Genomic DNA, 12,596 nt, shown 5'->3' with positions numbered 1-12,596 from the left:
GCCGACCGGGAGCACAGGAAGCCGGGGCCACGCTCTGAGGCCTCGGCCGCGCCAGGCCTCAGGCCTGAACGCCCCCAAACCCCGCGGGGCAGCTGAGGGAAGAAACCTCGGGGAAGGAGGACAGGCCCTGACCGGAGCAGCCCAAGGCCTCCTGAGGCCCGCGCGACTGCACGACTCTCCGTGCTTCACATACGAGGCCGGGCGCGAAGAGCTCAGTGATTCACGTGGACGAGAGAAGCCCCTCGCCTTGCGCGCGGCAGATGGGCGGGGCCTGCTGCTCTCAGGGGAGATCACGTGGGCGGCAGGGCGGGGCGCGCCTCGCCCCGGGAACGTGAGCGGGGGTTTTCCCTTTACCCACTCTCCCCAGCGGTGGCCTTCGCAGCGCGGGCACGAAGGTGGCTGTGGGCCTTGGGTTTCAGGGTTCCCAGGCCTGGGCCTGAGGCAGGACTGCAGTCAAGGATCAGGGAGATGATTGACATGAAAACCCCTCCCCTATCCTGAGCAAGGGTGAAAAGGCAGTGGGGTACCGCCACCCCATTCAAACATCTGTGAGGTCTCAGGAATGTTCCTCCCTCTTCTCAGGGTCTAGGATCAGGCTACTCATTGGATCTGGGTCTCAGGACCAGGGCCCCCACTCCTGCACTGGCAGCTGTGGCAGGGACCCCTCTCTCTTGTGCCTCTATTTCATTCTTTTTTATGGCTGAGTAATATTTGTGTGTGTGTGTGTGTGTGTGTGTGTGTGTATCACATCTTATTTATCCCTTCATCTGTCGATGAACATTTAGGTTGCTTCCATGTCTTGGATATTGTAAATACTGCTACTATGAACATTGGGTTGCATGTATCTCTTGAAATTAGAGTTTTTATCTTTTGCAGATATGTGCCCAGGCAACTCTGGGTTTCATTTTGGTTTCTTGCTGGCCTCAGAGATCCTGAATCACTCTATTTCAAAGTTAACATCCCTTTTCCCATGGAGCTCAATAGAGTGCCAACCGTAGCATGTCAGGCCACAGAAATAGTAAATGTTTAGACTTTAAGGTGCAAGAAACATCTTGGGTGAAGATACAGAGGGACCCTTTCTGAGTACTATCCTCCTCTCTGCAGAAGAGATGAAACTTCCATGGACTGCAGGAAGCAGCCTGTGGTGACCTCCGAATTTGTAGCATGAGGCTAACTGCACCCTCCTCTGACCATGGCTCTTGCCCAGAACTCCAATCCCCTCCCCTACACTGAAGAAAATCCAGTGTCAGAAGTCTTCAGGTGTATATATGTGGAACCTAGAAAAATGGTACAGATGAACGGGTTTGCGGGGCAGAAATAGAGACACAGATGTAGAGAAGAAATGTATGGACACCAAGGGGGGAAAGTGGTGGGATGGTGGTGGTGGTGGAATAGTGGTGGTGGTGTGATGAATTGGGAGATTGGGATTGACATATATACGCTAATACGTGTAAAATGGATAACTAATAAGAACCTGCTATATAAAAAAATAAATAAAATAGAATTTAAAAAAAAAGTCTTCAGGTGTAGCGTGTGTTGTGCTGACATCTTCAGAGGGGACAGAGAAGGTTTAATGTACAGAGAAGTGCACAAACCACAAGCATACAGCTTGATGAGCTTTCACAAGGCAAACACTCTTGGGTGACTAACACCCAGATAAAGAAATAGAACACAAAACAATGTTCCACTTCTTGGACAACAGAAAGAGCCCCACAGGTGATTCTAACAAGCAGCAAGATTTCCAGAACTATTGCAAAGAGCAGGGGTTTCCAAACTTGGCAGCATATTGGAACCACCTGGAATCTTTAAAAAAGCACTGATTCCTGGCTCTGACGCTCTGCCCCCAATGTTATGGTTTCATAGGTATGGGTGAGACCCAGGCATCCAGGTGATTCTAATGTGCAACCAAGTTTGGAAACCAAGACAGTCAGGAATTAATAAGCAAATTGTGTCATGCAGGTGATGGAGTAGTATGCAGCTGTAAACACAGAGATCTCCACACATGTTATAAAGCAAAAGAAAGTGAGGAATAGTTTGGGCACTGCAGAACAATTAGACTGATGCATGTTAAAAAAAATACTCATAAAACCACTATCATTTTCTTAAGATATGTATGTGAGAGAGGGAAGATGGCGTTTGACAGCTGGGAGCCAGCCGGTCTGAGCAGCCAGGTCTTGGGTTGCCGGGAGCTGGCCTGGCCCCTACAGCTCCTCTGAACATGCATAATTTCACAGGAAGCCAGCCTCAGACAAGGCCAGTCTGGGACCCTGCTGGATCAAGACAAAATAAGACCACTCCACAGTCGTATATGAACACAGGAAAACATGAGCATTGTTCAAACCACAAAATGACCAAACATCCCCCCATGCTGGCTCTTGTGAGTGAGTGCTACTTTTCTCCCAGCTACAGCTTTGGCCCCCCTCTGGGCTTCCTCCTCTGGGCTCCCTCCTCTGGGGTTAGAAGGAGGACAGTACCCAGTGATAGGATCACCCGGCTTCCTGACAGCATCCCACCACCAGCAAAGCCTCGCTTCCTTGTACCTTCCCTGAAATTCCCTAACACAAGTCCAAATCCCCTAATAATTCTTTCCTAACACCCTCCTACAGAGACACCCCACGGCTCCCACAGTGCAGTGAATCCAGAAACCCAACCTCGCTTGCCTGCAGGTTGTGTCCTGGATGTCTTTGTCTGGAGAATACTGACAAATGCACAGGATTACAAACAAATCCAATTGTCCTGAAGCACACTCATCACGATGGTAGAATTAACAAATCTATGATAGTGTAGCAGCAGGTTTGATCTAATAGCTACCAGAATTTGGATGCAGTGATAAGTGTAAGCTGTATTTGGAGGTTGGTGATCTGAAGAGCTGCTATTTCTGTTGGTGACAAACAGGTATGGCCAGTACTGTGGAGGTTTTTTGCCTGTATTCACAAATGAAGGAAATGATGAATTTTAGAGGTCAGCTGTAATAACGATATATATTTTATCGCCCCCAAGTTCAGCCCTGTGCTGGGGCTCGCGCATCTGCAGCCGGCAGGGGGCGCCGTGGAGCTGTCCGAAAGGGACAGCTGGTGGGGACCTCCCAACAGCGAACCCCCAAGGGGACTCTAAGGTAGTTGCGCCAACAGGGCCTTCACCCGGGTGTGACTGACCGCAGCCGTGCTCTGCCAGGACCCGCGGGGTCCCGATGGGACCAGGCGCCCCTCCTCCCCAGAGAGGCGGCTACAGGAGGCCAGCACTCCCCAACCCCATGCAGTCAATGCCCAGAGCAGGGCCCTGGGCCGGCAGGGGGCCAATCAGGAAGCAGCATCCTCCTGAATCTCTGCCCCCACGAAGGTGTCAGCAGGTATTAGAGGGACCCGGGAACCCAGCCTCCGCTGTGGTCTCAGAACTGGAGCTCTGTGGGCCCCTCCACCATGGCCTGGACCACTCTGCTCCCCCTCACCCTCCTCACCCTTTTCCCAGGTGACCGGCTGATGCGGTCTCAGGTCACAGCCCGGCAGGGCACGTGGGCTCCTCTCCTGCCTTCCTCCTGGGTTCAGTGCCGGCTCTCAGCTCGGTGACTGCTTTCTGTCTCTCTCCTTCCATGGTCCTGGTCGCAGTCAGTGCTGACCCAGCCGGCCTCGATTTCGGGGACTCTGCGACAGACGGTCACCATCCAGTGCTCTGGGGTCAACAACAACCTTGGCAGGAACTATGCCAGGTGGCTCCAGCAGGTGCTGGGCGGGGACCCCACGCTGGTGGTCTTCGCAGATAGCAGTCAGCCCGCAGGGGTCCCTCCCCGCTTCTAAGGCTCCAGGTCCAACAGCGCGGCCTCCTTGACCATCTCCAGTCTCCAGCCCAAGGACGAGGCTACTTATTACTGTGGCACACGTGACCACAGCCTCAGCGCACCAACAGAGCTCCAGGGCCACGGGCAAGTGGGGCAGAAACCTGCTCCCCGCTGGCTTAGTGCAACCAAGTGATTCTGTTATCTCCCGCTCCTCTGGCCCCTGGGGCATTGCACCCTGTAACTGTGCCCTGGGCTTCCCAGGATAGGGGGGCCAACAATATGGATACTTCCCCAGGCTGCGGAGCCCCAGGGGCCCAGCCACATCAGTGTGCAGAGCAGAATTTCTGCCCCAGACTCACCTGAATGCTCTAAGCGTCATCTGAGTTTGTAAATCCTATGTTATAAAGGGGTTAGAGAAATCCCCCAGTCTCTACCAATCTCCCTCACCCATCCCTCAGCTTCCAGGACCTGATGCTTGGCAAACATCTGGATGAATGGGGGTGGGGGTGGGGTTGAGCCGGGGCCTCAGGATGGCCACAGGCTCCTTCAGTCTCCAGCCTCTGAGATTTGGTCCTCAGCTCAGAATTCTGCTCCCTCAATTGTTGGTAGACAGGAAGAGTTGATCTGACTCTTAGTAATGACTTCAGAGAGGGAGATTCCAAGGGAATCCCCGTTGGTAACTATATACTGGGAAAATGGCATCTTGGGCACAGGAACTTGGCCAACTCAATTCCTTATGGAAAACAGAATGTTAAGTAAACTTGGGGTATCCCACCTTCAGCTGGTCAGGCATCACACAGCTTGGAGTTCTGGTGTGTCTGGCCCTCCATCCCTCCCGAGGGAGTGAGGGAATCTCTCCCTTCCAGAGCTCTGTTAAATGCCTTAATTAGATTAATCTGATTAAGTAAATTGTTAAAAAGAAGAGAAAGTTTCAGCACTTTCATATTCCTTGCCCATAGCTAAGCCTGATTGGATTTGGGGGCTTAGTTCAAATGTTTGAGGGATTGATTATTTCATTCATTCAAGAAGAAAAGTAATTGTTTTAAAAAAGATAAACACTCAAAAGTTTTTCTTCTTGGTACCTTCAAAATATTGGAATGACCATGTTAAAAAGCAAATAAGGTCACCCTGGGCTGAGAGTCACACACCCAAATGCCCACACAGGTTAGGGGAAGCTGTAAATGAGCAAATATGGCTCAATGCAGAAACAAAATACCAAAAAAGCCCCCAAACTAAACTAACCACCAGAAACTTACTGAAATTTGTTTATTCATCTACAGTGTGAACATACAACAAACAAAAATATCTCTGATGATGATTTTTTTAAATGCAAAGTGGAAAAATCTTAAAAAGGAAGCACTCACCTATTTTTACTTTGATAATTCATTGTTCACTGATTTGAAATGAGAAACTATCTCATTTTATTTATTTTACGATGGAAAATGACTGCTTACAAACGTAAATCCATGCAAATGTCAATCCATTTATTGTAAAATCCTTCCCCTGCTGTTTCCTCTCCACCTGGTCTTTGCACGGTAGTTGGTACTTTTTCCAAAAAAAAAGTGAAACAAAGCATGCTCCCCCATGATTTTACACTAAGAGAACATTCCTCCCATCCCTTCCCTGCCCCCACATGTCAGACGGGGACCCCTCTGCCCTTCTAACCCCACTTCCTCCATCCTGAGGCTCTTGGGGCTCAGCTGTGGGTCACTTCTACTCTTAGGAAGATGTTTGATGATGTTTGGTTGATGGTATAGTCCTGTGTGATTTCAGCAGGGGCAGAACGTAGATTTTTAGTGGTTCTAGTTAGAGGCAGGGCAGCTGTCGTGAGTCTGGTCCCCTCTCAATGGCCTGGGGCCTCAATGTGGGCGACATGCATTCAGTGGGGCTCAGGAACACAATTGGCTGTGTTAGAATTTCCAGCTGGTCACCCAGAGCGAGAGGCTGAAGAGCATGAGCTGCTCATGGGCGCCACTTGCTGCCCACCCCCTGTGTGCCCACCAGCTGCTGTGTGGGCCGTCACCCCCAGGAGAGAAGCACCATTCATTCATTCATTCATTCACGTTGTTACACAATAGTAAATCTATAGGGGAACTGTATTACCTAAGGGTTGTACATTCAGTGATGAATACAGAGAAACGGTCCTTGTCCTCACACAGATTGTGGTCAGGAGAAGAGTGATGCACACGGATAAACCTGGATAAACGCTTTGACAAATGAAAGCAGTGTGTAGGAGAGCAAGATGGGGTGAGTCTGCTTACCTGGGGCAGTCAGGTAAGACTACAGAGGAGGTGACATTGAAATTAGCACCAAAGGAAGGAGGCTAGTTCTGAGAGGACCAGGAGATTGGATGTAGAGCAGCTTGAGGCTGCGTAGCGGCTCATGGGAGCCGGAGGCATGTTTGCTCCATCCTTTGTTTGTGAGACAGGAGCCCCAGTGCGCACCCAGCTGCTCAGGGCCACCCAGTTCGCACGGCTCACTTCAGCCATAGTCACAGCCCTGTGCAGAGCCAAGGGGAGGAAACATAGACTCCAGCTTCTGGTGAGAGGACAAGCCCGTATGACAAGGGGCCTTGTGGGGCCATCTTGGAACAGTCTCTGGATTCGTTTGCTAGGGCTGCAGCAACAAGTTGTCACAGACGGGGCGGCTTAAACAACAGAAATTTATTGTCTCAAAGCTCTGGAGGCTGGAAGTCCAGGATCAAGGTGTGGGCAGGGTTGGTTCCTTCTGAGGGCTGTGAGGGACGGATCTGTTCAAGGGATCTCTGTCTTCTCTCTCTGTCACTTCAGATGGTCTCCCTCTCTGAGTGTCTGTCTCTGTGCCCACATTTCCCCTTCTTTTTATTTTTTATTTATTTATGTTTTTGGCTGAGCTGTGCGACTTGTGGGATCTCAGTTCCCCGACCAGGGATCAAACCCAGGCCCTTGGCCTTCCCTGGTTGCGCAGTGGTTAAGAATCCGCCTGCCAATGCAGGGGACACAGGTTCGAGCCCTGGTCCAGAAAGATCCCACATACCTCGGAGCAACTAGGTCCGTGTGCCACAACTACTGAGCCCACGTGCCACAGCTACTGAAGCCCACATGACTAGAGCCCGTGCTCCGCAACAAGAGAAGACACCACAATGAGTAGCCCACGCACTGCAACTAAGAGTGGCCCCTGCTCGCCACAACTAGAGAGAGCCCAGGCACGGTGGCAAGGACCCAACGCAGCCAAAAATAAGTAAGTGAAATAAAAACCAAAACCAAACAAAACAAAACCAAAAGAACCCCATACCCTACGCAGTGAAAGTGCAGAGTCCCAACAACTGGACTGCCGGGGAAGTCACAAATTTCCCCTTCTTGTAAGGACTCCAGTCTTGTTGCATTAGGGCCCACCCTAATGACCTCACTTTAACTTAATTACCTCAGTGAAGATCCTATCCCACAGGAAGGTCACGCTCTGGGGTACTGGGGGGGTTAGAACTTCTACATGAATTTTGGGGGAACACAATTCAACTCTTAACACCCTCCAATGGGTGTGTCCTGTTTCCTGCAAGATGCTGACTGATCCGCTGGCTGATGAGAAGTAAGATGCAGTCTCACCTCTTCCTTGAGCCCAGCTAACATTTCCTTTCAATCCTTATCTCTGGGGAATGCTAGAAATCAACTCCTTTTCCCTCAACAGTTAGGATTCTGGGGGACGTGGAGCATCTGTCAGCAGTCTGCCAAGATGGCGGCCGGAGAAGGGCAGGGGTTTACAGGATGACGGGGGCGGGCATTGCGGGCCCAGGCTCGGGGACTGCAGTACAGTGCCACCTTCAGGGCCGTTGCCTCTCCAACAGGTCCACCAGCCTGACTCTCCAAGAGAGTGTAGGCCCTGTGAGGACAAGGATCTTGTCCTCACATCTGCCGTGGCATCTGCAGTGCCTGGCAGAGCAGGAGCAGGGTGGATATTTGTTGAACAGACGGGGAAACAATGATTTCCCCCAGGATTTTGGGCTCACGCCCCTTTATGCAGAGAAAACTTTGCTTCCCTCAGTGTCTTGGTTTCTGTTTGTGCGCTTCCTCTGTTTCCGGGTCCGTATGGATGCCTCCTAAGTGCCTCTGGAGAAATATAGGAGTGGAATTATAGGAAAGAATGTTGGGCCTGTGTTAGCCTGTTGGGGCTTCCGTAATGAAGTGGCACCGACTGCGCGGCTTAACACAACAGAAATTCATTTCTCACAGTCTGGAGGCGAGAGGTCCAAGATCAAGGTGCCTTTAGGGTGGGTTTCTGGCGAGACCACTCTTCCTGGCTTGTAGATGACTGCCTTCTTGCTGTGTCCTCACATACGTGGCCTTTTCGTGTATGTGCAGAGATAGATAGATAGACAGATAGATAGATATGGGAATTCCCTGGTGGTCTAGTGGTTAGGACTCCACGTTCCCAATGTAGGGGGCCCCGGTTTGATCCCTGATCAGGGAACTAGATCCCACATGCAACAACTAAGACTGGGGCAACCAAATAAATAAATAAATATTTAAAAAAGTAAAGTAAGGTTAAAAAATAAAAAATAAAAATTAGATAGATAGATAAGAGATACAAATAGATTAATAGATGATAGATGGATAGTTAGGTAGCTAGATAATAGGTAGACAGACAGACAGATAGACAGAGTGAGCTCTGGTGTCTTTTTCTCTTCTTATAAGGACACCAGTCATATAGGATTAGGGCCCAAACCTTATGACTTCATTTAACCTTAATTACTCCCTTAAAGGCTCTACCTTCAAATAGAGTCACATTGGGGGTTAGGGCTTCAACATATGGATTTGGGGGAACACAATCCAGTCCATAACTGGGCCAAAGTGCCTGCTTAGTGAGCTGGAGAGTGGGGAGCAGACGATGCTGAGTGCCCTTTGCAATGCAATTCTGACATCAGCTACATGGAGTTAGGTCAACGGTCACAAGTTAAGGGCACAGTCCCCTCCCCCCAAAAAATAACACTGCTCATTTCAGATTGCAAGCTCAGAGAGTCCCAGGCCACCTGTATTTCTGACCAATCGGCCACAGATTTGGGTGGGGTCGGGGCGGGGGTCAGGCTGAATGACTTGGTAGAAATACAGAACTCAAGAAAGCTCCATCCTTATGATTCCAGTTTTGTTGTAAAGCCTACAAACCAGGAGCAGTCAAATGAAGAGGTGCATGAGGGGCGATGGGGGTCCCAGATGTGGGACTGCTGTGTCCTCAGGATGCCTTGCCCTCCTGCATGCCCACGATGCACCAGCCTGGGAAGCTCCTCTGAGCCTCTGTGTCCACGGTTTCCACTGGGGTTTCATCACTCAGGACGATCCCTGGGGCCACTGGCGCTGTGCTTGGACTCAGCCTCGGGCCGCCCTCCCCGCCCTGGGGGTTGTGCTCGTATCTCATGGCCTAAAGCCCTAATCTTTGAACCACACAGTGGGGCTTTCTTCATGGCCAGCCCCCATCCGGAATCATCCATTAGCATAAACTCAGGGTCCCCCATGAATAACGAAGACACTTCTATCACTCGGGAAATGCCAAGGATTTAGACAGACTCCCTTCCAGGTGCCAGGGACAAAGAGCAGCCAGTTCTTTTCTATACAACCCCTTGTTCCCCACACAGCATCTTATTTATGGACCTGAGGGTGCAGGTGCAGGTCTGGCCAAGAAGTGGGCCCCCAGGACCACTGAGCTCACTTATGCCTCCTCCCCCGATCCCTGGGGAGACCACCATGAGGAGGAGGGGGCAGAGGCCCAGGGCAGGGCTGCAGTGGGTCAGGGTACTGTACCTCCGCCTCCACCTGCCCTGGGCCCCACATGGGGGCCCCCAAGATGCTCCCTTCCAGGAAGCTTTACTCCAGGAGGAAAGGGGCTGGGTTTGGGTGGAGGGCGTGCTAGGGACATGGGAGTGGACAGAGTGGCCCCCTCACCCCAGGGCCCCTTACACTTTCTGCAGCGCCAAGTAGGTATTTTCCACCCTGAGTACCTGTCCTCTCTTCCCGGTTCACCAGGCACATAAATGTGCACAAGAACCTTATTCTGTGAGGCTCATCTTCTTCAGGGGGATGTTGAGGTCACCGCCTCGGGGACTCGAGCCTGGCCTCCTGGGCACTGGCCCACGAGCTCCAAGCAGGTGCTTCCTCCCTAAACGCTTCCTTGGGGTCAAGGCAGGAGCCGCAAAGGCCACCACGGGGCCGTCCCCCTAACCGACAATGCAAACCCAAGAAGTCTGGGACGGCCACTGGGAACTGGGTGTGCAAGGCCCCACCCCTGGGAGGGCGGAGGAGGGTGCTGGCTCAGCCCCACGAGGGCCTGGGGCCCCAGTGCACACTGGAGGCAGAGCTCTGCTCGGCTGCACCATGTCCTGGACCCCTGTCCTGCTGGCGCTTCTGGCCCACTGCACAGGTGAGAACCCCCAGAGCTCAAGGCCCCCGGCCCCTTCCCTCACCCTGCTTTGCCCTGGATACCCACGTCCTCCTGTGTCCCCAGCTTGTGGCCCTCAGCCGGTGCTGAATCAGCCGCCATCCGTGTCCTCGTCCCTTGGAACCACGATCCGCCTGGCCTGCACGCTGAGCAGTGACCATGATGTCGGTGTTCACAGCATCTACTGGTACCAGCAGAGGTCCGGCCACCCCCCAAGGTTCCTGCTGAGATATTTCTCCCATTCGAACAAGAACCAGGGCCCCAAGGTCCCCCCTCGCTTCTCTGGCTCCAAAGACCTGGCTAAGAACATTGGGTATTTGAGCATCTCTGATCTTCAGCCGGAGGATGAGGCTGTGTATTTCTGCGCCGTGGGGCTCCAGGGCATGGAGCAGGAGCTGGAGATGCAGAGAGAGAGGAGGGAAGAAAGGGAGCCTGCTGCTCCAGGCTCCCAGGCACCCTAGGACACGCTTACCTTGAACCAAAGACAGAAGGGCACGCATCCCCGAGGGGAGGGTTGTGTGGCGAGGAGGGTGGGGTCTTGGGCTGCCCCAGGCGAGGAGAAGCTCCTGGAAACCCCTTTGGAGGCTGGATTCGGAAATTAAATCTGCTTGTGTCTTGGGAAGTTGTTTTGCTGGGTGGTCTGAATTTGTTCCAAGGAGGCCCCAGATGTTCTGCGAACAGTCAGAATGAGCGGGATGCACCCAAGACCCAACCAGGGTGAAGGTCCCAGGAGACCTGGCCAGTCACTTGGTCTGCTTGGCCGGAGCCCCTGGTCTTGTGGGTTCTGGGAGGCAGGGGGCTGCCATAGCATCTTGGGGGATGCCCCTGCCAGGGACAGGACCCCCTATTGTCACCTGATTGTGCACAGGGTAAGCAGCTTAGAAAATGCCTTCATTGGGCCCCTGGGGAGGAGAGCCATGCCCAGTGATAGGGGTGGTCTAGGTCCTTCGCTGGGCCAGATGGCTCTTTGTTGTAGGGGGCTGTCCTGTGCACTGCAGGATGTCGAGCAGCATCCCTGGCCTCTACCCACCAAACACCCTCCTCCCCTCGTTATGACAACCAAAAATGTCTCCAGGCATCACCAAAGGCCCCCAAGGTGGCAAAAACACCCCACCTGAGAAACACTGGTCTAGGAGAGAGAAAGACATTTCCTCTTCTGTGCAGGAAAGCGGCAGGGCTGGCAAATATTTTCTGTAAAGAGCCATGTAGTAAATATTTTTGGCTTTCTGGGCCATATGATCTTTGTGGCAACTACTCATTTCTGTCCTTATGGCTCAAAAGCATCCACAGACAATACGTGAACATGTGGGCATGGCTGTTTCCTATTAAACTTTATTTACAGAAACAGACAGGGCTGGGCTGGATGTGGCACTCAGGCCATACTTTGCTGACCCCTGTTCCAGAGAAACACCCAGTTCCTGCCTCTAGGTTTCAGCCAAACCACACTCAGTGGGGTGATCAAGGTCACCCTCAACTCCTCCTGCCTGAGGACTCCATGGTACTAACCCTCTGGACCCTTGGAAGACCCGGGGGCAGGAGGGATACAAGGCGTGTGTGTGGCCTTGCCGATGAGCTTGTCGGGTAAAGAGGGAACAGTGGGTTCCTGCTACCCTGGCCCACATCTGCACCCTGAGCCCCTGGGTGGTGAGTCAGTGTGTGCTCTGCAGGGAGGGGCCCTGTACACCCACGTCCACACCACGTGTGGACATGCCTCCCACTCAGAGAGGTGCCAGGCAAACCATCTCCCCTGTGATCCAAACTTGGCTGAGAATGTCCATTTATCATGGCTGAAAAGACCCCGAAGGGTACATTCATGTCAATAACAGCCCTTCCATGTGTGGCCTGAGTCGCCTGTAAAACAATGGTCTCGGGCCTCCCTGGTGGCGCAGTGGTTGAGAGTCCGCCTGCCGATGCAGGGGATACGGGTTCGTGCCCCGGTCTGGGAGGATCCCATATGCCGCGGAGCGGCTGGGCCCGTGAGCCATGGCCGCTGGGCCTGCGCATCCGGAGCCTGTGCTCCGCAACGGGGGAGGCCACAACAGTGAGAGGCCCGCATACCGCAAAAAAAAAAAAAAAATGGTCTCAGCTCCGGCCAGTTCTCAGCACCCTTTGGGCTTCCACTCTCTGAAATGCACTGAGTTCTTCCTGCATGAAGTCTTTGTCTCCTGGCAGGGGCCTCCAGGCCCACGTTTCCAAAGGCCATCTAGGTGGTCCCCAAAGAACTCTGTCACCCGCTTGTAACCTGTTCTTCCCTTGCTTTCATCCTTTGTGATTCTGGGATTCCAAGCCACGACAAGAAACCCAGAGAGCAGGGAGTCAGGTCAGCTCCTCCATCATCCCAGCACGCCTGCCCCACCATATTCCTGGAGGATGGGAACTTGGACCCGGGCCTCGGGCCAGGCAGAGCATGAGTCTTAGC

At 52.7% G+C, this 12,596-nt stretch overlaps 2 protein-coding genes across 2 annotated transcripts in view; one reads left to right on the top strand and one right to left on the bottom strand.

Moving 5' to 3' along the window:
* The window catches only part of TOP3B (DNA topoisomerase III beta), a 110,073-nt gene that overhangs the window by 27,453 nt on the left and 70,024 nt on the right, over nt 1-12,596 (bottom strand). The window lies entirely within an intron of this gene.
* LOC309814925 (immunoglobulin iota chain-like) lies at nt 10,114-10,638 on the top strand (the record flags this gene model as incomplete). Its single annotated transcript, XM_082641192.1, has 2 exons — nt 10,114-10,159; nt 10,244-10,638. The coding sequence occupies 2 exons, from the start codon at nt 10,114-10,116 to the stop codon at nt 10,636-10,638; spliced, it is 441 nt and encodes a 146-aa protein (XP_082497318.1).

This window comes from Mesoplodon mirus (assembly GCF_964341445.2).
Source record: "Mesoplodon mirus genome assembly, chromosome: 13".
In the NCBI taxonomy this organism is placed as follows: domain Eukaryota; kingdom Metazoa; phylum Chordata; class Mammalia; order Artiodactyla; family Ziphiidae; genus Mesoplodon; species Mesoplodon mirus.
The sequence above is the reverse complement of the archived record's forward strand: the minus strand, read 5'-3'. Positions and strand labels throughout refer to the sequence as shown.